Source organism: Amphiprion ocellaris, chromosome 10, assembly GCF_022539595.1.
Source record: "Amphiprion ocellaris isolate individual 3 ecotype Okinawa chromosome 10, ASM2253959v1, whole genome shotgun sequence".
NCBI classification, from domain to species: domain Eukaryota; kingdom Metazoa; phylum Chordata; class Actinopteri; family Pomacentridae; genus Amphiprion; species Amphiprion ocellaris.
In genome coordinates this window covers 5,296,851-5,322,649 of record NC_072775.1, presented here as the reverse complement: position 1 = coordinate 5,322,649, position 25,799 = coordinate 5,296,851, and the positions used below count along the sequence as shown (strand labels likewise).

The following is a 25,799-nucleotide window of genomic DNA, read 5'->3' as shown; positions in this document are numbered from 1 at the left end:
AGAGGTCCTGTTAAAGACATCATTTTATAGCCTGAAATATTATTCCAACATTTAGCTTTCCTTTCATGTTTCTTAATGGAGAAAGTTGTCTTGAGAGAGTTTATTCATAGCGCCTGATTAGATAAGCAGCGGGTGTCAGAGGTTAGCTCTTCCCAGAGCACTTTGCTCTTCATTCCAACCTCCTGTGGATGTTATAGAGCGGAAGCTGAGTAAAGAAAAACTTGGACGTTTAGTAACCCCTCTCACCTCCTTCACAGCAAAGTGCAAAAAGCACAATATGGAGGGAGTCTCAGGTCAGCTTGACACACTGCAGCTGAAGAGCTTTCTTAAAGAGAAAGATCAGCTTTTTCTGACCCTTCGTGTTTTGATTTACTGGCTGGTGGAGCAGAGCATCACTAAAAATTGACATTTTTCCTCCTTTCCTTTTTTAACTGTAATAATTAAAGAGTTGTGTTGTGTTCAGCTGTAGTCAACTGCTGCTGGAAAAACATTACAAGAAATACAAGTTAAACTTTAGGGACTTAAGGAAAGTGTTAGTTTTTCATGAAAAAAAAGGTTCCCACTTGGTAAATTAGTGGTAGAAACTTTCTTTGCAAACTTAAAAAGGACCTTGTTACTGCGAGCACAATTCCTAACAAAAGGAAGCCACATATGAATTACTCCTGAATAGACGAGCATTATTTATACTGTGCAGAAAGCGTTGGCTGAAATCTGACTAAGTTTGGAGTTTCTTGAACTAATGAGATGGTGGTGCTTTTTTCTGCTGTTTTCAGACACTCTTTGGTCTTTGAGGAGGCAGATTTTTCGACAGAATTATTTCATGTTACGTTAAGTCAAATACAGGTCACAAACTGTTACAATAGACGGATAATGGCACTTGTGTGCACAGAACAACAAGCAAAGAAACCTCAGAGCAGTGAATATGCAGTTTTTTTGGATTTGTTTATTGACGGAACTGCCACACTGCCGTGTGCTGTCAATTCCACAATTTTACAGTTCACTAAATGATTGATCAAAGACTATTTTCAGTTCAGTTTAGAAGAGGAAGCTTCAACCTTGTTAAATTTAGTATTAAGGACAGCATGTTTAACTGAGCAGAATTCCTCAATTGCAGAATCTTCCCTTTCATTTTTACAATTTTTTTGCTACTTTACTACCGCACATTTACAGCATTTTAGTACACAGGAGTACAAAAGTTGAGGTAAAATAAAGATGCGGGGGGAATGATATTCCAAAATCCATGCACATTTATACACACGAGACAAGAGACTTTATACTGCATGACAAACGATATTTTATTTTCTTTACTACTGGAGTTTCCCTGCTTAGTGGGGCTGTGAATATTCAATCAGACTGCTGGAGAGGCACACAAAAGAAAAGGATTTTGAAAAGTGAGCAGGATGTGTTTCAAAATACTCAGTAGAGTAAATAACTGTCATTTTTAGTGTCTTTAACAGAGTATACTAGGGCTGCATCATGCATTATTTTAGCACTGACAGTATGGAAGTCCTCGGTTTACGACGTCCTTGACTTACATTGTTTCACTGTTACGTTGGAATTGATTACGGGCCAGTCCTTGGTTTAACATACGGCATTTTGTCGTTACGTCAGAACTGGTTCAGTGGAACTACTTGGCGAGCAGAGCGGACCAATACGTCGTCGAGTGGAGTGGATGAATACTGTAGGTACAGTAGTCATGTGGCACTATAAGACAGATTTGTTTACATTTGCCGCCACATTAGATTATGCTACATTCGCTAACTTCATTATGGCTCCCAAGCACAAGTCAGACTCTTCTGATGCTTCGAAGAAAAGGAAAGAACTTATACATGCATTAAAGTCATTGAAAGTCAGAGTTGCTAAAAGTTTTATGCTATATTTTCCTACCAAGTTCTGTTTCAGTGTGAGCTAATGACTGTTTTCGTTACTGTAGTTGTACAGTACAAATATGTAAACCGATTAATATCGTGATGCAATAACGGCTTGGTTTACATTTTCGCCAGTATTTTCCTACCGAGTTGTGTTTCAGTGTGAGCTAATAACTGTTTGTCATTACTGTTGTTGTACAAGTAAACTGATTGATATTGTGATGCACGTAACGGCTTGGTTTACATTTTCACCGGAGTTCTGACTTACGGCGAAAATTGACTTACATCACACCATAGGAATAGAACTCTGACATAACTCACATTGCAGGAAATGCAATGGGAGGTAGAGTAAATAACCTAAACTGTATGCTTTGACTTATTTGGACATGCAGACTTCATGTGTGCACAGCAAAATAAGTAAGAAACAAGTGGTAAAAAAGGGGCTGCCCAATTAATCAAATGATAATCACAGTCAGTATTTTGGCTTCCTAAACTGACTGAAATATTGATGTTTAAATTAATTCAGCTAAATTCACAGAGTTTCAACTTAAATGCTTCTAACTTTAGACTGTCTTTTATTTTATTCCACTCTGTTCAAAGTCATGTTTGGGTTTCATACCTAGCAGCACAGTGACATTTTATTACTTTGATTTCTTTTAGATGTTATATTTCAGTGCTGTTTTATTGTTGTTTATTTTGCTACTTTGTTGTGTATTTTACAGGCTGCACAGTGGTGTAGTGGTTAGCACTTTCGCCTTGCAGCTAGAAGATCCCTGGTTTGCGTCCCAGCCTTTCCGGGGTCTTTCTGCATGGAGTTTGCATGTTCTCCCTGTGCATGCGTGGGTTTTCTCCAGGTACTACAGTGTCCTCCCACAGTTCAAAAACAGGTTGAAGTTAATTAATTATTCTAAATTTGCCCATAAGTGTGAGTGTGAGTGTGATTGTTTGTCCTGTTTTAAGTTATTGTATTGTTTTTAAGTTATTTTCTTGTTTTTTACCGAGAAGCACTTTTGTCACCCTTTGGGCTGTTGCAAAGGGCTACAAATAAACTATGATTGATTGATTTTTTTTCACACCACCTCCGCGATGTGCAGCAGTAACTGAGTGGAGATTAGATGCATCTCTGTGCACAGACATCCACTCGTTCTTTCTATAACCTGCATGTGAGGCGTTCAGGGTGAACCTGTAAATTGCAGTGTCTGTTGCTAAGCAGATGTTCAGCAAATGAGGCATTCTGTACAAAATGTATTCAGTAATGCAATTAATTCAGATCAAGTGTTTTTTTTTTTTTTTTTTTTTTAATAAAGATCTGAGTTATTTCCAAAGCAGTAACAATAAATAATAAATAGATCCTGTAGGTGACCTTTATTCACTGGAGAAACAGTTCAGTTGCCCTCAGTTGTTCACTTCATCTTGATGGCATTTAAAAGAGAGCACTCCTTCTTCCTCATTCAGCCAAACAGACAATAAACTGTTATCTAAGGTGGAAAACTCCTCTAGAAAAAGTATCTTCAGTGATCTCCCAATAACTTTGGACCTCTACAGTACCAGCTCTTTAGCAGATGGTTTTACCAACCTTCCAAGAATAAACACAGGACCTCACATAAATCCAATGACCCGAGGAGAGAAAACATCAGTAGTGACAATCTAATGTGCTCCTATTCCTCTTTAGGGCTGAGGTCTGAGCTATATCTCTGCCAGGTATTGACTCCACTCAACACTGCTTAGTGTCCCAGAGCGTGATCCCAGTCAAGATTGGTTTTTGCTGCCTAAGAGGAACTACACCAATACAAAGTGCAGAAAAGAAGTGCTTTAGCCAGCAGCATGTTGCTGTTAAGAATTATTATTAAAAAGCACCTGGCTGGTCAGAAAGGTCTTAGATGGAACTGTAGGTGGTATATTCTGTTGTTATTATGCAGTGTTGAGCTTTATATAGTGTGCACTTAATGGAATCAGATTTGAGTCTATATACTCAAACAAAACCTCTGAAATATTGAACAATTTAACAAGAAAAATGAAACATGACACAAAAAAATAAATGCAATTGTGTAAACTAGTAATTGTTAATATGTCCTTTTGTTTACAGTGTCCTCTTAATCAGTTTTGTCTTTGGAGTTGGCTTTGCGTTTAAGCTACAGGTCTGTCGTTTGCTATCTTTTTGTTTGCAGTTCAGATGCAAACTTCTCATGGGGCATTTTTATTATTATTATTATTTTTTTTTTTTTTAAATCTGGCGTCCATCCTTAAATTGTGTGATTTCATATGCAAACTTAATTTGGTTCATGAGTAAGGATTATTGTTTTCAGTTTAGTGAAAAGCACCAACAAGAGCATCTTCTCTGTCCTTGACATGAAGACCATGATGTGCCATTATGCTCCGTATTTGTCTATAGAATGTGTGACTCTTTAGGATGTAATCTCAGTGGATAACTGTCCCAACAGTTACTGAGTTAGAGGGACTTTATTGACAGATTACATTATATCACAGTTTTATGCTTCAGATGCCACATGTTCAGGGTCTTTCTCGCTTCAGTTGACCCGTTTCACCTTTTGATTTCCAAACTTTTCATATCGCATTTAAACTGAATAGTATGAACAGTGGCGAGTGGTGTTTCAGTATGACATCCCATCATTTAGTACATGTCATCTTATTGTTTGTGTCACTGAAGTCACATCAGATTTAATAAATAAAGCAGGTGACATACCGTAGTGGAAAGATGTTCTGTTTTTGTCATAGACATTATATAAATATAATTAGGGATGCACAACTTCAACTATGAAATTTCAGCAATAATCCTATTTAATATTGCAGGAGATGGCTGGCTGTGGATTAGAGCTGACCCCCTTCAGTGAAAATCCTTGTTAGCATGTCCATATGGTGTTCTTCATATGCCAGAAGACATATCATGAGTTAAATATGAAGTAAACAGCATGCCTTAGCAGCTCCACCTTGAAACTTCAAATGTGTACCAATAATCGTCTCAAAAAAAAGGATTCACTTGCAGGGTTTCATATGTAACAAATCTAAAAACCCAGTCTCCTCAATTTGCAGCGTGGGAATTTTTGCTTCATTTGAATAGTTTTTTTTGTTGTTTTGTTTTTTTTTTTACATTTTTGTGAAAAACACCTTCTTGTCACAAAATTCTGAAAAAATGCACCTTCTATACTATTCTAAATGGTCCTGCTAATTTCAACCATATTATATTCTAGAGCATTGTTCTACACTACATAGTAAGAACAGTATCTGCAAAGGTAATAATGAAAAGCTTAGTAATTACGGTCCACCAATGTGAAAGAGTTGAGGTTTTGTGGTTGCTCATGAGATGGAGAAAAGCTATAAAAACATTTTCAGGTGTTTTCAAGTGCCAGTGGTCACAGTGCAAAGCATAATCAAAAAGTACAAGGAGTTCCACACTTTGAAAGGTATCAAAGATCATGGTAGGAAGTCAAAGGCGACTCCCTGCACTGTCAAGAATGGGAGAAGAACGCAAGGATCACTTCCAAATTAATCTGAGCAATTCTGGTACCAACATCTCATAACAGACATTGACCGAGACTGGTCTACTTCTCGGAGAGAGGCTCACAATAGCTCACCCAGCCCTTGAAAAAGCTCACCTGGACAGAGCAGAAAGGTTGTGATGGTCAGCTTTGTGCTCGGATGAGAGGAAAATGGAGTTGTGTGGACACAAGATCAAAGAAAGGAGAAGCATTCAGCCCTTAAACTGAGATTTAAGGTCTGCTTAAATCAGCCTCTGAATATAAGAACAGCCTTCTTGTCTGAAAATCTGAACACTTTCAAGGAAAGTATAGTAAAACATTTTCCATCTCTTGCCAGTGAGCTGAGTTGGTTTCATCGACTGCCAAAAGTATAACACGCGGTTTGACTCTGACCTTTAGAAGCTGAAAGTGATACAAAACAATACCATCACACTTTTCAGCCCTGTGTAATTCTCTGGCCAAAGATATGACACATGGACAAACAAACTTCACTGCAGTGGAACCTTCTTTTGGGAAGGCCCCTTTCCTTTCTAACAAATCAAGGTACAACTGTGCCGTTAAATCAATTTCAAAACCTCAAGAGCAGAAAGCAGTACAAGTGAGCATAAACCATCCTCGCAAGCGAGTATTTCTGCTACAATACCAAAAGTAAAAGTACTAATTATGCACAACAGTCCATTTCAAAATAATGCATACTATAAGATCATAATTATTCTGCCAAGGAATACGGCGGAGTTATGTGACGATCGGCATTGGTTTGTCTGTCTGTTTATCTCTTAGCAACATTACCCAAAAACATACTAAAGGATTTGAATAAAATTTTCACGGAAGGTCAAAAATGACACAAGGACCAACTGATTAGATTTTGGCAGTGATGCGGCTTATAGTCTGGATCCATGGATTTGTTAAAGATTTCTTCATCACTGCGAGATAGCAGCACGGCTTCACTGTAACTATGACTAGCTATACAAATAATCTTGATTTGATTTGGTCCTGAAATTAATGTACATTGGTACTTTTGCCAGGGATTTCTTGAGCACTGTCAGAGCCTGATCGGACAAAGAATTGACTAAATGAAATCACCTCACTTTTGACCTCTTGCTTCAAGAGGCTGTTATGTCCATCACTTCTAAATGAGTCCAATAATTTGTCAGTTGTTTTTACTCTTAACTCTCCATGTGCCACTGGTTTTGTTTTTCTCTTCCAATAATTAGATATAATGATGCTGTTTTCCATCTTGTTCTACTCTTCAATTTATCTGAATATTTTCAGTATTTATTTTTTGCTTCTTTTGAAGCGCACTTTAAAACCTCTTATTAAAATGTGTTTTTCTTTTCGATTGTATTTTTTAAAATAAATTTGTGGCTTATTTTCATACTTTTAGTGAACTTTTATTTGACTTTCTTTTGTTTTCCATGTGCTTTTTTTTAAAATAAATGAATAATATGCTTTGTTCATATCCTCGACATAAGCTTTGTCCTACTGTCACCATCACTTTTACACTTCCTCTCCAAAGCATACTGCTAGAAGGTGAACAACACATACCTGTAAAACACACTAAAACAGCATCAATGAGCAATATCCAAACAACTGTATTTATCAAGCTACACACATACAAACACAACTAGGTGCTTGGACGGCACCCAGCTATTCACATCATTCCATCTTTGTGGCAATCTGTTCCGTCAACAACATCCTTGTTTTCCACCATTTTGCAGGGTAGACAAGTGACAAGACGAAGCTAATTAATCTCACAATCATCCTGTGATTATTACACTCTCACTTCCACAGGCGCCGCTCGCTGCCTCTCCCCAGGAGTGCAATATATCAGCGAAGACGGAGCGGCTCGGTCAGCGCAGACCGACGGCATCAGGACTCTCTCACACAAGGAAAGATATTAAACGCAGACAGGACAGCTACTGGCAGTGCGGATTCAGACAAGGTGTTAATTGATTAGGGTGGAATCAGAGCGCTGGGACCGAGCCAGTTTACCACCCTGATTAGATGGATGAGAGGCTCATTTATAAGCTCGACGGTCATGAGATAATTACTAAAACACACAGTAATATATGCAATGGCAGCTGAGTGCGGCGCTGCTTGGTGATGGACAGGAGTGGGATGTGTGTGTGTGTGTGTGTGTGTGTGTGTGTGTGTGTGTGTGTGTGTGTGTGTGTGTGTGTGTGTGTGTGTGTGTGTGTGTGTGTGTGTGTGTGTGTGTGTGTGTGTGTGTGTGTGTGTGTGTGTGTGTGTGTGTGTGAGAAGATCAATGGCTTTGCTAACTTGCAATGATGTTAATAGGTGGTTGTAAAAAAAAAAAAAAAAAAAGGCATAATAATGACATGCCTTTTTCAAAGAGAATGCAAATCAATTCAGGTTCACTGTGATGAACTGGTCTTGTAGCACCTGAAATGAAAATCAGCCAAATCAACAAATCTTTAACATCTGTGGGAAGATTTTCAAATTAAGCTACATCCACATCACAAAAAAAACCCAACAAAACCTTCACCTGCATCTTCTTCTCTTCTTTGTGATTGATAATTGTGTACATTTGGGGACAGATTTGCATAAATAAAAGTGCAGGGCAGATTTGTGATGCCTCTTTCATTCAATTTATGCTCACAATCTGTGTGTAATTAGGATCTGATTTAGTAAGGCGGCAGCAGCAGCAGCGCTTGGGACTGACTTTCAGGCAGATTCAGCAAAAGAAAAAAAAACAAAAAGCGAAGAGTTGCTATGTAGAAATGTTAAATGAGGTCATAGTAAAATTCCAATGCATTTACGAGTCAGCCACAGTTCAACTCCACCTGTGAAATACTGTATTTTACTCAGTAAATTGCAATAAATCTTATAGGACCGTTCATTTAGTCACAAACATAACAAAAAAATCTTTTTTTAAAAAACTATTAAAAAGAAGAAGAAAAGCAGATATATTGGTTAAAAAACAAACTAGGAGAGAGCAGCAGACCCAGTAGCTTAACGTGGATGAGATGGTTTGATTGATACCTCACTGGAATATAAAGGTAAATATAACTAATGTTCATGGATTTCTTTCAAAATAAAAGCAACCTGCCTGTTTGCAGTTCATAACATGAAGAATAATGAGCCACTGAGAACAAAACTTCAACTCCTGTCCTCCCTGAACAGTGGTAGAAAATACAGTCACATATTGTGTCAGTCGGTTTGTTCTGCTTTTTTTATTCCTTTAATTCTGGCTAATTAATTTATCAGAGGTCTCTTGTTACAGTATTCTGAGATGATCAAATTTAGCAGGATGTACAAACTAGACTCATGTCTTCTCCCAGCCTTTGCAAGCCTCTCTCATAGAAATTAGTTGTACTTGTAAACATTGAGTTTGCGTGCAGTCTTCCAACTCTCTTTAGGTTAGATATGGCAACATGAGCAGGAGAAAGAGTCAGTCACAACACTGAAATCACCTGCAATATTGTATAGGGTCCCCCTTGTACCAGCAGAACAGGTCTGACATGTTGGGGCATGGATGCTGATCTCTTGTAGCGCTGGACATTAGGATGTTAGCGGCAGATCATTTGGGTTGTAGGGTGAGATCTTTGTGTTCTGGAGCTTTATCTAGGGATTTTAGAGGGCAAGGCAATGCCTCACACCCTTGGTCATGTTCCTCAAGCAATTCCTGAGCAGTTTTTGTGTTGTGGTGGGGTGCACTGCACTCATACAGGAGTGTTGAGGCCTTGAAGGAGTGCACTTGGTTCAGAACAATGCTAGGGTGGTTGTTTTGTTTCAAAAAAATTTCCACAAGAATGCCAAGACTCAAGGTTTCCCAGCAGAACATTGCAGTGTAATGAGATGATCAGTGTCGTTCAGTTCACCTGTTAGTGGCTGATCAGTGTATAGATCAGAGTGACAGTGCACATTACAAATGCACAGTTCTGAAGTACAAGTCATGCCCTGTTGTGCTTCTTCACACCGAGTAGAATTCAAATTGGACAGAGTGTTGGAGACAGAATGATAGATTCTTATTTACACCACTGGACACTGAACTTCTCATGAATTGGATGTTTGCCAGGAAGAAATCATGAAAAAAAAAAAAAACATAACAGAGAATGTACAGCCTTGTGCACATTTTCAAGCTTTCTTGTTCCAAATAAAACGTGTATAATAGCAGCAACAAAATATCTCTTCTGGTAAGTGTTTTCAGATCCTTCACGGACCCTCCTCATAATCACTTTTTCCTTCTTATCTTACATGCTGCCCAGCTCCTTCTCAACATGACTCTGCTGAAGTGTGAAATCATAGATTAATTCCTTGGATGAATTTCTGTTCCATTTGCGGTTACACTGGTGCTTAGTGAACATTAAGAAACGGGAAAACAGAAACATTAAGCACAGCAGTAAGTAGGCATTCACTTTTGTTGTTTTTTCACAGCGGTTCGAAAAAATATTACAGTACAACACGCTCACAGGGAAGAAAAATAAAATAGGACAATAAATAATTAATTGAATACAAAAGAAGAGTCTCATGACAGCTCAAAGCATTGGAAAGACATCTTTTCACTGTTTCTTTTTGGATCCATGTGAGACTAATTTCAGGGAGAATGAATTGGATTTTTTTTCTCTGATGCTTTTGGCAAGGATTTGCAACACACTGCAACATAAAGAAGCAGTCTTCTGGATACTGGTGAATACAAGCTGTTGTTAAAAATCATCTAGTAATTATGTATAAAAGGAAGGATATCACAACAAAATATCTAGTGCTTTTCCACTCCAGGGAAGAGCATAAAAACAATGAATGTCTTAACTAAGTGAAAATAAAACCAAATGCCCACAAGACTTCAAAGCACTGGCTCAAAACATCCTCTTTGTCATCTCTTGGTACGAGATTGAAATTGCATGGATGGCTCCGCGACATTCCAGTGCAATTTTGTTGCAACTTACACGACTCCTTTCACAATTTTAAAGCAATTTCAGATAGTGAATGTTCCACACAGGATCCAACTGCTATCTTCTAACAACTTATGCTAACAAGTTAGATATGTGTGATAGACTCAAGTGAATCACAGAGGCCCGAACCACACCTTGATGTGATGAGAATGCACAGTGCTGGGGCAGTAATACATTCACGATGGTATCTAATAGTTCAGCCAGGAGATTTACTCTTCCTGAGTAGCAGGATTTGTGACATTTACCAGCCGACGGGAAATAAAGAAGGTGATTTTTAGAGCTCTGTCCGAATAATCAAATATTCGGATATTGGCTCACTGCATAGGTAGTTTTAGGAAATGTATTATAAATTTGATATTCTAGGGGGATGGCACACGTTTGTGCCAAAATGGCTCAATAGCACCCCCTGGAAAATTTCAAACATTTACTATGACAAGTATGTTTGACCTAGACTTCTGAAATTTGGTACACATGTGCAATTCATCAAGACACAAAAATTGTAATTGACACCTATGCCCAAAACACAACAGGAAGTCAGCTATTTTGAATTTTGTGTCATATTTTAGACGATTTTGGACCAATTGTTGCACATTTTCAAAAGCTATAAACTCAAACAGGGTAACCCAGAGAGAGCTCAAATTTGGCCAGGATGTACACAAGACATGGGTGATCAAAAGATATCAAAATGCTCTGCAAAAGTCTGGAGGTGTGGAAAATGCAACCCACGGAATGCGGCCATTTTGGATGCATCGCCATCAAACAGTAAGTGTTGTCTAACTACCATCTACGTGCTCCAATCTGCCTCAAACTTTACATGTGTGATCAGAGTCCAGCCATAATCACATCCATAGGTCAGTGTACACTCTCAGTTGCAGTGCCAGCTGGTGGAAACGCATGCGACAGCCAAGCTGCAAGGATGCAAGGACTTGACCAATGCTACTTGCAGCTTTAATTTTGTTTGGGTTTTTTTCTCCAAAATTTCAGTTATCAATAAAGGCAAATACATTTTGTGATGCCATTCTTGTACTATATGAGTAGTTTTTATTTGCACTGTTATAATGTGGAGTTATATACTGTGCATCTCTGCTGGGATCCCTAATATCTCACACAGCGGAGTCATGCTTCACTTCATCTTGGCAGGTAAAAGGAAGACAAAATGCCTAAAGACCTAACCTGTGTAGGAACACTTCACACTGAGCAATGAAAAGAGGAAGGCAGTGCATCAGACATCCAGGTTGAAACTGACCTACCAGAGCAGCACAACAATCATACAAACTCACATGAATGCTGTAAGGAGCAGGCTATTGTTTGGTGAGGGTTTGCAAATGTCACTTAGCGAATGTCTGTTGTGAAGTCATTTTGATAAATCTGCTGCTATCTGCTATAATAACTGAGCCTAGTGGTTAAAATATAATATAGGGAGCACTGTGGGAATCCGGGACTAACAAGAGCAGCCCAGTGTAATAATACAGTCGAATAATAACTTGGTCATATATCCCCAGACATTGTAGCCACCGATATTTTCAATCACATTAAAAACTAACAGTTCCAAAAACTGAAACGAAGAAAAAAAAAGACAGATATGGCAGATGCTGTAGTTAATTGCTGTGGGTATAAGAGTTTGTCAATTTACTGAAGCTTTGAGTATTTGCTATTGATTGCAAGTGAAGGGCTGCAGCTCAGAAAATGTCATTCAAAGAATCTCAGTTATTACATAGAAACATTTTTTTTTAAAGAATGACACAACCGAGCCTTGAAAAAGCTTCATTGCATTCGTACGAAAGGTACTAAGCACTAAAGGTGGATGTTGCCGATTCTTCTTTGTACCGCGGCAGTTCAAGGTTCACTGAAGTAGCAACTGAATGGCTCAATACTGTAAAATATGTACCTACATCTTTAACCACTCTTGAGGTATGGAAAGGCGATGATGACTGAGCTCACTGTTGCCACTTGAGAGAAATACAGTATCTCCGAAACTGCTGGAACAATGGATTGCCTTGTAGTGTGGCGATGAACGTTCCAGTAGATCAGTGGCTCTCAGGCTTTTTCTGTTAGGCCTCCATTTGAGGACAAAAAAATTTCGCACCTACACCCAATAGTTTTTATATAGTATTCCTGCACTTATACAAATTTACATTCTCAAATTAAAGTTTGCATGATTCTACATCTGCCTAAAGGAAACACAATTAGTGTAGACATATTTAAGAAGGGCACCATCCTTGGAAATGAATGTCCTCAATTTATATTACATGTTACCACAGCAAATTATAGTATACATAACTGGAAAAAATATGAGACAGAAATCATTATCTGTCTTCCTTTTGGATTCTCTCAAACTTACTCATTTTAGGCTTCGAGTTTTACACTTGGTGATTACCAAGCAAGACAGTCATCAGTAAATGAACTGCAGCATGATTTCTTCTCCGTGCTGCCCAAGGTAATATTTACTCCTCTGTGCAAATGCTTATGATACCACCCACACACTGTATATAATTGCTTGGAAATGCATGTCGACACTCTAAAGCTTCTTTCCATTAGAACAAATTTCAAATCTCTCAAACTGTTCCCTTCTCCTTGAGATGCATTACAAGAAATAAGTATACTGGATCGTATAAATAGCATCTTCCCAACCCACCTGAAAGGCTCTACTCAAGTGCATCAAAGTACTTGAAAAGAAATTAAACTGTTGGGGCGAGTGAGGGGATGATGCCTGACAGCTTATCAAAAGAAGAGCGGATTTAGGAGAAGCAAAACACTAGCAGACGGCGCTAAGATACTGCAAATAACAACGATATTGCTGGAGTCCCCAACAGATGGAGAAGAAAACAAACCTGGCCGCTACATTTCCTGGTTGCTAAGCACCACCTGGAGGTAATGAATGTGTTGTCGGCCTAAGCGGCATGCAAGACAAGACTCAAAGTTAAACTGTCTACTCAGAAAAATTAGAGAGATCAGGGCTGCTGCTTGGCCTTGATGCGGGTCATTGTGGCCTGCAGACACATCCATGAATATTTATACAGTGAAACAAACTTAAACACAGATTACCACAACAGGATATTCATAAAACATTTGAATATTATCTAGCAGCAAAGTGGCCGTGGACTGTATGTGGGCATAAGATCAAAATCCCCCATAGTTGGATCTGCTGGAGGTAAAAGCACTCATATTGCATCAGTCATAAAAGTATGTGCAGACAGTAATACTTTGAATTTGATTTATACAGAAATCTAAGGGAAAGGTCATTTTTCTGCCACTGTAGCAGACGTACGGCAGCTTCCAGGTGGAGTTTTACAAAAGAAAGATGACTCACCACACAGCCGGTGGAATCGAGCTTTCGGTCAGATATGCAGCGGAAGTTGCGGCTGCAGCCTCCGTTGTCTTTGGTGCAGTCTCTGACGGGTCCAAAAGAATCCAGGAGAACCTCCAAAGAGTCGAAGGATGAACTGATCATCAATTCCTCTCTGCAAAGACAGAAATCAGTGACAAAGAATATTTGTATTTAGTCATGTGCATTTGTGGCTGTGTTTTATCACTGCGAAGGAGAAATTTCAGTTTGGTAACATACAGCACACCATTTATTGATTCTGGCAGGGTAAATGAAAACTGTCTTCCCACTAAGACTTCAAACGGTGACTTAACATCAGGCTAAAAGCGATGTTTCACTGTCATCTCAAGAGAAAGATTTTGAAACCTAGTTTAGCAGACTGTAGTGGTTGGGTGGTGCTAGAAGTGTGCTCTTTTACACCTAAAACTACACTGATAAAATTGCACTCAAACAAGAACTTATTTTAATTTCAGAGCAAAAAATGTTTGGTGGAAGATGCATTAAAAAGAAGAAAAATAAATCTCAGCAGGATTTTTTTCCATGAAGATTAATGATTCATCTTGACTATCTGAATCAAACCAGATACTTTAGAAAACCTATATTGAAAACAGAAGCTGAGAAACTGAAACTTGATGCAGCAAAAGTAATTCCTTGCGCTCATTGACAAGCTACGGGGTTAGGGTTACACCTGTGATATCCAATTAACCTACTATACTATACTGTCCATATCGTGTTTTTTTAATTATTCTTGTTTGCTAGATGACAAATCATCACCTTCAAACTTCTTTGTACCAATAAAAGTCGCATGCATGGCTGAATTATACTAAAATTGCAACTTCACTGTAGTTTTGCAGTGTGAATGCATAGTAGATGGTGAGCTGGTGTGCTCGAGGTGCAGTGAGGTGGATAAAGGTGAGTGGAGGGAAATACAAACCAAATCTAAACATTGTCAAGGAAGCAGTGGCGCAGATTTAAATCTGCTTCATCTCATTTTCAAAGAAAAAAAGTTCTAAATATGTAACTTTGATACACACCAGCAAGTGAAGAGGGACTTTAAATAAAATTCTGATGGTCCAAAAGGCAGAAAGGTCTGACGCTACCAAGTCAATGTTTGATTCCTGTCACTTTAAATCACACATAATTTCCATTTGTGTGCAGTTAACAATCCATTCAACTGTTGATTCACTTATTTTCCCTCCATGTCAGTGAAGTTTTTAATCATTTTTGTTTCAAAGATTTATTTGTGCAATATCACCTTCAGACAAGCTAATGATTGTAAATGAACTTCAGCATTCCGCTGGGAATGCCTTGCTTTCAGGAGTAAGCAGTTTGCTCTCATTAAATCTGATTAGGATATCACATTTCTTTGGATCATGTTTCAATTTTTCTGAGGGGAGAAAAAATCTAGGAGATGTCAAAGCGGCACTTTGACATTCTACTTTTCAAGACACCCTGTGACAACCTGGTTTCTATTTAACTTGATGAAGAGTTATCTATTTCCATGAATTGCAAATACCTGCATGTTTAATTCATTCTGTGTAATTATCGTGAGGAAAGCTACAACTTTTCACAGCACAATTGCTATGCAAAGTAGTAGGCTTATGAGATGAAATACACCTTGGGTTCATCGTTCTGACCTCGCTCTGAGCAGTGGTTTCACGTTACTGCGATTTTTTTTTTTCAGTTCCTCATAAACTCCGTGCAAGGTCAATAAGCAGATCATCCAACAGAAGGACAATGGTGTAAATACTTGAGATTGGTGAGGAACAAAGCAGAGCCGACCTCAGTGTTCCCTCACAGAATCTAAATCACACAGCTATTTTTGCACCGGAGTAGTGCTGCTGATGATAAACAAGAACTTGTGTAATAGCGTTGCCATGAGCTTTACCTTGGTAAAGCAAATGATCACCTCTGTCGCAAACGCAAAAAGAAATTTTATTCCAAACTCCGTGCAATCCAACCTCCCCCATTCCTCTTTCACTTTTCCTGTGAAAAAAAGGCAGTGAGTTTCCCTCCCTTTCACAGTCAACTTGATGTTATCATCCAAACCAATTTTTCTATTATAATTGCCCATTGCTTTGTTGTCATTTATTCAGTGGGGACCTATTGAACAGAGCCTGAGCAGATGATGAAACTCACAGCAAGTGTGAATGCTAAATTATTTCACAACTCTAATTATAGACAGAACACATCCACAGACTGTGTGCAACACAACTCACCATCAAATATCACACAAGAAAAAAAAGAAGATTCAAAGCCCTGCTTGGTGCTGTTGAGGCTGCTACAACATCCATTACATCCAAAAATATCAAAGTGGAGGAAAGACTGATTATCATAGCAGCCATTTTGCTGTCCTTAGAGCTTTGCCAAAATATTTTATGTTTGTCCTGAGGGTGGTACTAAAGAAAACACCAAGGGGTCAGGAACACCTGAAATGCTTTACTCCCTTGGACCAGGCATATTTCATGGCAGTTTTCCAAAACTGACATGTGAGCTGAGCTTGGCACAACAGAAAAGCATGCAAGTGTCTGAAATTTGAAGGGTGATTTCTTTCAGGGTCAGATATTTCTTGCGTACGAACAAATTAGATAACCCTTTTGCTGAAGAAGTTGCTGAAGAAAATGTCACATCATGTTGCTACATGCAATTCTAATGAACAGGAAATGTCTAGAAACACCCCCCTAGTGACACTCTTTTATTCCATTGCCTTTGTCATTGATAACTTTCTTACCCTTTGCTGCCTACCACACCTTTTGATTCCATCACCCTTTGTCACTGATTACCAACTACATACAAACCAACCACTGTTCACTTTGGTATTTATTTGCCATCCCCTCCACAACCATTATCCATCTGTGTAAACTGGTGTACTCTGCAAACCTTGCAGACTCATGCTGTGTGTTGGCAGGTCCGTCATATGCCGGGATACCAATAAAATAGCTAAATGCAGTAAACTTTGCATGAGAACTGAGAGTGAATTTCTTCAACACCTTCAATTTGAAGGGAAGATTTTGCCTTGGCAGTGCAGCCAGACTGTAAAGACTGCCTTAACTTTGGCTGAAACTTAGCGTCAAGGAGAGCCAGAGCAGATTCAAATGGGATGTGGTCAATCTAATAGAATTCTAGCCGCTCTGTCTCAGACAAGTAGCGTTTAAATTCTACAAATTTTTAGCAAAAATGCAATGCCACCTGGATTGTTAGATTATTTTAAACAACCTGGCAACCAGTGTTGCTAAGTAATAGACAAACCAAGTCACTAGTGTGTTGAAGTGGCAGCCTCTCAAAGCCTTCATTAAAGTGCTTTTAAAGCCTAAATCTAACCTCAGATGGGACAGAGGATGCAAGTCCCATTCACATCTCAGCTTCACATCTCAGCTTCACAGACCCACCATGCACCTTGACAAAGGGAACACTACTTTTGCACTATGCTTGAAATCAATCGTAATCCAGACAGCAAAAATGTTTCCTAATACAAAGCATTTGGGTTGTATTAAGAGCACATTAAGCTCAGAGGGTGACCACCACTTAATGGTAAATGGGCTGCACTAAACTGCACTTTTCTAGCAGTGATCAAAGCTCTTTACAATGTCTCTCAATCACCCCTTCACACACCACTGCTGTGTAATTTTGGTGCTGGAGCTGCTATGCAACATGTTAATCATGTTTAAGTATCTTGCCCATTTTGACATAATAACAGGACCATTCTCTGAAGAACATGTGGATCAGTACATTACACCTTGCAACAAAGTGTTGTTAGAAAGGCAAAAACTTTCAAAACTTTCTGCTGTTCTGCTCTTTTTGGTTTCCGCTTTGACAAATCAGAGAATTCTCATTAAAAACCTTTAACTGGCAATGACACTGCATTCCACATGCACATATTTAATTAACATGCCAGACGAAAAAAATAATAATCTGACTTTACTGTTGTTACAATCAGTATCAGGAGGACACTGCGACTTTATTAAGTCAATAAAATGAGCCACTTCAATTAACCTTTCTACAAAGTAAAATTCCAATCAGACAATCAAAGCAAACATGTATCTAAAATAGTAAAATGCAGTTAATTACCCTGCCTTCGTGAAGTTTGTGATAATCATCTGCAAAAAAGCGGCTCTGCAAAACTTTTGATTTGAAATGGAAAAAGAAGTGGCACTAACATTTTGATCTGTATGTATATGGCAATCATAAAATGAATGGCCAATGAGCACTACCTGTATTTAACATTTTGACCAGAAACTGCAGTTGAAAAGGGAAATTACTGTAAGCCTCAATTACAAGCAGCATTCACAGGGCTAAACAATGGAAGGGTTAGAGTTAAATGAACAGCAAAACAAGCAATGCAGAAGACCTTTCATTCAGCCCCTTCAGCACTGCAAAGTACCACCAAAGGTTTAAATGTCAACTTACACCCTGCGGTTGGTTTGCTTTTGTTAGTTATTCAGTCTGGACAGACAGAGAGAGAGAGAAAGCAACCATGAACTATAAATACTGCATATGTTTTGAAAATAACTGCTGGAAATGTTTGATATTCAAATTATAGCTCAAAAATGTTTGTTTTGTAATAACATTCACACACACAAAAAAAACAGGTTTTAGCAACTAAAATTGTCTTTTGAATATCATCTCAAGGGTTTCATACAATGCAGCACTAATAAAACACTGTCTGTCGTCTCCTGACATTGATTAAACCCTTAAAAACTCATCTGTTCATGAAGCTTACACATCTACACTTTTCCCCTCAATGAAGGTAATGTCTTTATGCCATAAAGTGGCTTAGATGTAGCTGCACACTTTTGCAAATCTGTCCTTTGCTCGCAACTTGAGCTCCTCGCTCACCTTTGACTCCTCTCAAACACCATAAAACCACATCTGCTCTACACAATGGCAAGTTGTCAAATTGCAGAAAGAATAACAAGAAGAAGACAAATAAGGGAAGAAGGAGAAGGAGAGAGGAGAAGGAGGACAAGAAGATGAAGAAGGTAAAGAAGAAGAAAGACAGGAAGGACAAGAAGAGGAAGAAATAAGAAGACAGAAGAATAAGGAAGAGGATGAGGAGGAGGTGGAGAAAAAGATGGTGAAGGAGAAGAGGAAGAGGAAGAAGAAGAAGAAGAAGACAGACCAGGTCAAGAAGAAGAAAAAGAAGCAGGACAAGAAGAAGAACACAGAAGAAGAGGAAAACAAAGAAGAATCGGGACGAGAAGAAGAAAAAGAAAAAAAAGAAGATGACGAAGAATGGGAAGAAATGAAAAACGACAAGAGAAGAGAAAGATGAAGGAGGAGGAGAATGAGAAGAAGAAGAGAGGAGGAAGAAGAGGAAGAATAAAAAGAGAGGAATATGAAGAAGGAGAGGAAGAGGAAGAAGGAGGAGATGGAGGAGAAGAAATAATTGTATGTGGTGGCCTACAGGTGTCAGAAGGCTAATGTATGTCAAGTGTTGCTCTCTATAACTTTGGTCCCATAACCATAATGATAATACAGTTAACAATGATACAACCCTTCAGCTTGATTCTGTTAAAAGGTAACAATTTGTTGCTCATGTGAGGTATAATCTCACACTTTCTTCTTCAGCAACTGAAAACTGGACACGTCTCCTTCTCCACTTCTATGGCCATGCTGCACAATCTAATGGGATCAGTTCCTTACGTTTGTATGAAGCTGTGACTGAATCTGTGTTAAACTGTCTTCCCAGCATATAAAACAACATCATTAGGACATGCTAACGTTGGTTCAAAACTTGATTTCCATCAGAATAAGTCTTTAGGAAAATAAAAACCTCTGCTGATTTGTCATCCACTCATTTGAACTACCATGAAGCTAGTTAATCAAAGAAAGAACATCGGGACGCAACGCTATTCATCTGTCTGCCACAGAGACAGAGTGACAAATGATTATCAAACATGAGGGAGCGCAGCTCAAAAGAAGAGTAAATCAACAGCCTCCTGAAGGTGTTAACACCGTTTCCTTGTGGCCCCTGGGGAAAGCTGAAGAGTGTTCATCAGATCATAGATCAGAGGGAAGTCAGGTATTTACACAGCGTTTTGAAGAAAGCTGCCAAATGAAAACGAAACGTTGAAAAAGGGAGGTGGAATTGAAGTGTGCAAACACAGAGTAAGAGGGTAGAAAAATGCAAAAAACATGTTTAAAAACGGAATACATTCACGGTAAATGGGATGCGTGAACATAGAACAGTGTGCAACAAAGAAAGACAGAAGTGATTCAACAATATCTGATAAAAATGTAAAGTTTGCCTGTCTCCTCTTCAGTTTCTCCATAACTTGCACTGTGGGACTAGTGTCAAGCTGCACTTTAAACTTTCTTTCCTTTCCTATTTTCTAACTTTAGTTTATGCGCAATTAAAATTTCAGTAATAGCAGAGACATTTTCTGTACACCAGTGTTTTTGACACCCTGAGCCTCCAACTGATTCTGAGACAAATTTGAGGAGCCACAGGATGATTAAAGAAATTAGAAAGTTAGCCAAAATTCCGTTGACTTTTTTTTCTGACTTTTCTATAATTTTGCTCTTTTCTTGTAAAATACTAATTACTCACATCTCCAGGCTTCTTTATTTAGGCGACTGAAAGCAGAAAAAGTATTTTTGTCTCCAGTTTTTCCTGATGTTAACAAAAATTCATTACAAGTGTTTGGAAAATGAATAAATTTTTTAAATATTTGCTCTTTTAGGTCTCATTCACAGCTGGCATTTTGGCTTATCATTGCAGAAAAGGATTAGGTACCGGGGGTCCTCGACTTACGTCAGAGTTCTGTTCCTATGGTGTGATGTAAGTCGACTTTTGCTGTAAATCAGAGCTCTGGTGAATATGTAAACAAAGCCGTAATGTGCATCATGATATTGATCTTTTTACATATTTGTACAACTACAGTAACGAAAACAGCAATTAGCTCACACTGAAACACAACTCGGTTAAGATATACAGTTGAATGTTTTTTGGTGCCGCTCAAAGAACATCTTACTATATACACTCATCCCCATGTACAACAATTCCTCTGCAAACTGAGCATCAATTATTAAAAAAAAGAAAAAATATGTTTCATGCCTCTTTAGTTTATCAAGATGTATGTTGTTAAAATGCATTTAATTATACATGACATACTGCACAAGTATGTATTTTGCTTCTAAAAAATAGCAGGTCAGCAAACTGTCAACTGTACTGATCATCTTTATGCTTCTACTCAACAGGATTAGAAGAATCAGCATCAGGAGGATATAATTAATAATGAGGTAATTGTCACAAAGATCTGTAGTTTTGTATTGATCAGTTTAATCAATGATTGCGTGTGCACTCACAGATGAAAAACTCAAAGATAATTGGGGGTTTGGACGGAGGCTGGAAAACAAATTACAGCAAACTACTGCAGACTGATTATACATTATATGACAAATGGTTAAAAATATTGGTGTGGATGACACCAAAACTGTTCATCCTGATGGTGTGAAAGACTGATGTACATTACTGAGATGGTATCAGTCGCTCTGCCATCACCAGCAACTCAGCTTCAGTGACAAATGGTCGTCCCTGCGGTGCTGCTTTAAATCATACTTCTTGGTAAAAGGAATGACAGTGGAGTTGCAAATTTTTATTAGATTTCATGGTGAATCACTACAGGCTAAACTTACTGTTGAAGATATTATGTGATCTTAGGTCAACAACAGTTGTTCCTCAGTTGCTATTTGTTAGATATGCAGTTCTAAATCTACCGAAACATACATATATCTACCATAAAAACAACAAGCCTTTAAGCTAGTACTTAGTAATGTCACATACTTTACTTCTTCCTTTTAGTCATGGTACAGTTGTGTAGCAGTAGCTATTTACCAACTAAACAGTCTGTTGCTTGACCACTTTGCTCTGGACTAAAATATATCAAATTCTGTTGGATTGCAATGGAATTTTTCATGGTCCCCAGAGCATGAAACCTCCTGACATCTTCTGGCCACCCATTTTGAATGTCATTGGCCCATCATCCACCTTATTGATGGCCAAAAGGTCCATTCTCTTCATTAATTAAGAGCAAGTGCATGTAAAAACTGAAGTCATAACCCTGGAAATACACAAAATGGAGCTTTAAAATGTGGTAAACGTAGTAACAGTTTGTCTTTTAACGCACACCAACAAAGTAGCTTTGGTGTCTAAATTTAACCAAACACCAAGTGAAAAACCATGAGTGAAAGCAAAAGTCAAAATAGGACTTAAGTCAAGAAATATTACTGCAATAGTGGTCTGAGAGAGGATTCAAACTCCAGCCTCCATGTTAAAAGTCTGATCACCTACAGTATCAACTCCTCCAACCATGTGGGAAGTGATCTTCTTTGTTAGTCCAAAATTGCAGCTCAATAACTATTAAATGAAGTGCTAACGGAGCACTGTTAAATAGGATAATAGCATCCAAAATAGGATTTTTCTCTGGTGCCACGATGAGATTGATATTATTATGACTTTTGGTGAAATGACTCCATGACTATTGGAGATGGCAGATGCTTCATACAGTATGGGTCATCAGGTGGGCAACTGCCTTCATGGATGCTTCATTGATTTAAGCCTATTATTTCAGACAACTACATCACCGAAGGGCTGACCCATGAATCCTGTCATCCCAGGTGCACCCCCCCCCTTCCATTTTATTTATAGGCACAAATGAACTCACTGCTCCTCATCCATAAACAATAGCTGTGTCATAGAGACAAAAGCAAATTCACCCCAAAGCTATGATACATAGAAATGTAACGAGACACACGTTTATATCAGTTCTGTTACATGCGGTATAAACAAGACATAAAGCTAGCATCACTTATTTCCTATGTCAGATCTTTGCAAAAAATCCATGTAAGAAATGTTCTGTCCCAATGTCATCCATTGGTTTTTATGACCAAATAGCAACATAATGTTGCATTTTAATGGAGTTCAAGTCTCTTTTAGTGGATTTAAACCTTCACTGGTCCTGCATAATTTAAACACAGAATTTAAAACTCCCAACTCAGCTGAAGAAAAGACCAAGGAATAGAGAATGACAGTGGTGGAAACGCTGCCAATTCATCATGACATTAAAAAGGCGCAAGGCACTATAATGGAAAGTGTGTCATGCTCGATTTAGGACTTGAGTAAACTCGGCTGTAGTGTTAAGTGATTAGACAAAATTATCTCACACATGGTATATTTCTGCAAAACATGGCGACTACATTAGATATATGAGCTTAAACTCACTGCAAACTCAATGCACCAAAATAAGAAGCTAACAATGATATTATGCCCACAGTGTGGGAAACCTGACACCCCTTTGGATAATTAGTATGAAAACATAGAGTACAAAGTTTAGTGTGGGTATTGAGATGCTGACAAGCACATTAAATCCTTTCTTTTAATCAGTTTCATTTTACAGTACTTTGTGTAGGACGACTTCATATTTCAGCCATCAAGGTCTGAAAGGAACCACTGGCTGGGAAAAAAATAGAAGAGAACCGTCCTTGACTCCCTAGTTGCTAATGAGAAGAAATGATGAGAATATTCATTTGAGCGCGACTAATTGTACCTGACATAATTTTCACAGGGCAAAAAAACACTGGCAAATGAGAGCAGTAACCAGCCCTGTTGTGCACGCTAAATTGTTGACAGACTATGTTCCAGCATCCACTGAAAGGCAGTTCTCCCAACTAATTACATGGACCTACCTCTTCGCTGCAGACTAATCCTATTCTCAGACTTTATTCAGCAACAATAATGCTGCCAGACCTGCTGGGGTCATGTTAACTCCCCTGGTGATTCACAACGCTGCCGACCAAATGAGCAAAGTTCAGGTTCCAGCAACAAAGAAATTGTCTGTCCTTCAGTGGTTGTGAGTTGATACTAGCTGCCATGTTTATGCCTCAGGTCTACGGAGATGACATTTACAGAGAATCTGATATGATAATGCTGGGCTCTTCACTGCAGGGTTTGGCCTTTTATAAACACAGTGCTGGTAAATATTTACTTTGATTCTTTAACTTTTTTGTAAAGAGAATAACATTTACCTGATATTTAACTATTTCCTAAATGGTCTGACTGATTTGATTACTTTACCAAAAATAAAATACAGATAAAAGTGTGAAATATCTCTTAAATGTCAAATTATTCTAAATTGCAGTAATTGCATTACCTTCAACTGCTAAGTCTAGTGTTACTATGAGTTGTTTTATGCCTTCTGATTGCTGCTGCTACTATGCTTTGACTGATATTTTGCAATTTTAAAAAATTATTATTATTGTTGTAAAGTCTCACAACCTCAGTTCCTCTGGCAATTGTTTTCCATATGGAGCTATGATGCAGATAAGATGCAGCCCGCATGTCTAACACAGAACGCTTTGGTATTTGCAGGTAATTTAAAATCAGGTCTATGCAACAGGACTAAATGGAAATCACAGGTGTACTCACTGATGTAGACATTAGAAAACCTGTGTAATCACAAGTGGATTCAATTTTTTTTGTATTAAGTTTCAACATTTTTTTCTCACAATATCTGATTGCATAACTCTACACTGGTGGGTAGAGTTATGCAATCAGATATTGTGAGCAAAAAATGGACTCAGTAGATCCCATCCATCCATCCATCATCTATACACCACTTAATCCTCACTAGGGTCGCGGGGGGGCTGGAGCTTATCCCAGCTGACTCAGGTGAAGGCAGGGGACACCCTAGACAGGTCGCCAGTCTGTCGCAGGGCTACATACAAAGACAAACAAGCACTCACACATTCACACCTACGGGCAATTTAGAGTAATCAATTAACCTCAGCATATTTTTGGACTGTGGGAGGAAGCCGGAGTACCCGGAGAAAACCCACGCATGCACAGGGAGAACATGCAAACTCCATGCAGAAAGATCCCGGGAAAGCCGGGACGCGAACCAGGGATCTTCTCGCTGCAAGGCGAAAGTGCTAACCACTACGCCACTGTGCAGCCCTCAGTAGATCCCACTGTCCAAATTATTATTATTTACATACATATTTGAGCAAACATTTTAATTAATAATTTAAAACCTGGCTTTCTTCCTATGCACAGGTCTTGTCCTGGTCTAAGCAATGTCGCCTTCCTTAAGCCCCGCCCCCTCTGCTAGCAAGGCAAAATGGTTAAAGAGCTCAGATGTTTCAGTTTGTATGCTGTTCCTTTCATAGCCTTTATGGTATAAAAATCTACTCTTACAGTGGTACTTACTGTGGAAGCTAAATGGATGAAAATAACTTTTTCTGTTTGTTGTTTCTATTACACTCATATAGAATATCCATATATTTCCCCATTGCGGGATCAATAAACTATCTATCTATCCATCTATCCATCTATCCATTCATGCATCCATCCATCCATCCATGCATCCATCCATCATCTATCTACCTCTACAATAAGATTAAAGTCAGTCTGAATGGAATTTCACTGAAGTGAGATCATCGTGATGCAAGATTAACTTTTTCATGCACAGTGAACCCAGCAGCAAGACAGACTGTTTTCTAGAGTAGATAGACATGCTCGCTTGATGAGTTTGACTTGCTTTGACTTTACACTTATCAAAAACACATCTATCGTACTTTCCATCACCTAAGACAGAGGCAGTTAAATTTAGTTTCACTACATTTTTTCACTTAGTCATACATCCCCTCTGTGTGTTCCACAGCTTAGGAACTGTTGCATAAAACTAAGACTAATTCTGTTAACCAAATACCACACTACATATTGATTTTAAACCTTGTATTCTGCATAAGAACTGTATAGTACAGTTAAAAATAAACACACATCCATTTCCAAACATGAAATGATGCAACAGGTGTGCTGTAAACCAAACTGCATGTTCACAATGCTGCTGTAAAATACACTTTTTAATAACCATAAAACAGTAGAATGTATCTGTAGGAACAGTTTTGTGTCTTAATGGGTTTTTTCTTTTGCTTGTTTTTCATTTTTGTTCCTGGAACACTTTCACAACCGTCCATTAATTTTAATTTCTTCCAGCTGTGCAAAACTGTCAATGTCTTTTTGGATTGCAGAGTGGGAGAATAGCATCCATTAAGCACACTTAAAAAAAGATTTTTTTAGACTCTTTTTTTTGTCATGCATTATTTTGTGAACATACTCAAAGCTGAGTACGAGCTGTGAGGATTCTGTTCTGTATTGTCCTTGAATTGGTTGTTGCCCTGACTTATTTTTAGAATT

General features: G+C 38.4%; 1 protein-coding gene across 6 annotated transcripts in view; it reads right to left on the bottom strand.

Annotated features, from left to right (window-relative positions):
- astn1 (astrotactin 1) overlaps nt 1-25,799 on the bottom strand; it is a 435,709-nt gene that overhangs the window by 248,146 nt on the left and 161,764 nt on the right. For all 6 annotated transcript variants that reach the window (XM_023261620.3, XM_023261621.3, XM_023261622.3 and 3 more), the window contains one exon: nt 13,589-13,739. In XM_023261620.3, coding sequence (XP_023117388.1) covers nt 13,589-13,739 — 151 coding nt within the window. The remainder of the gene's footprint in view (nt 1-13,588; nt 13,740-25,799) is intronic.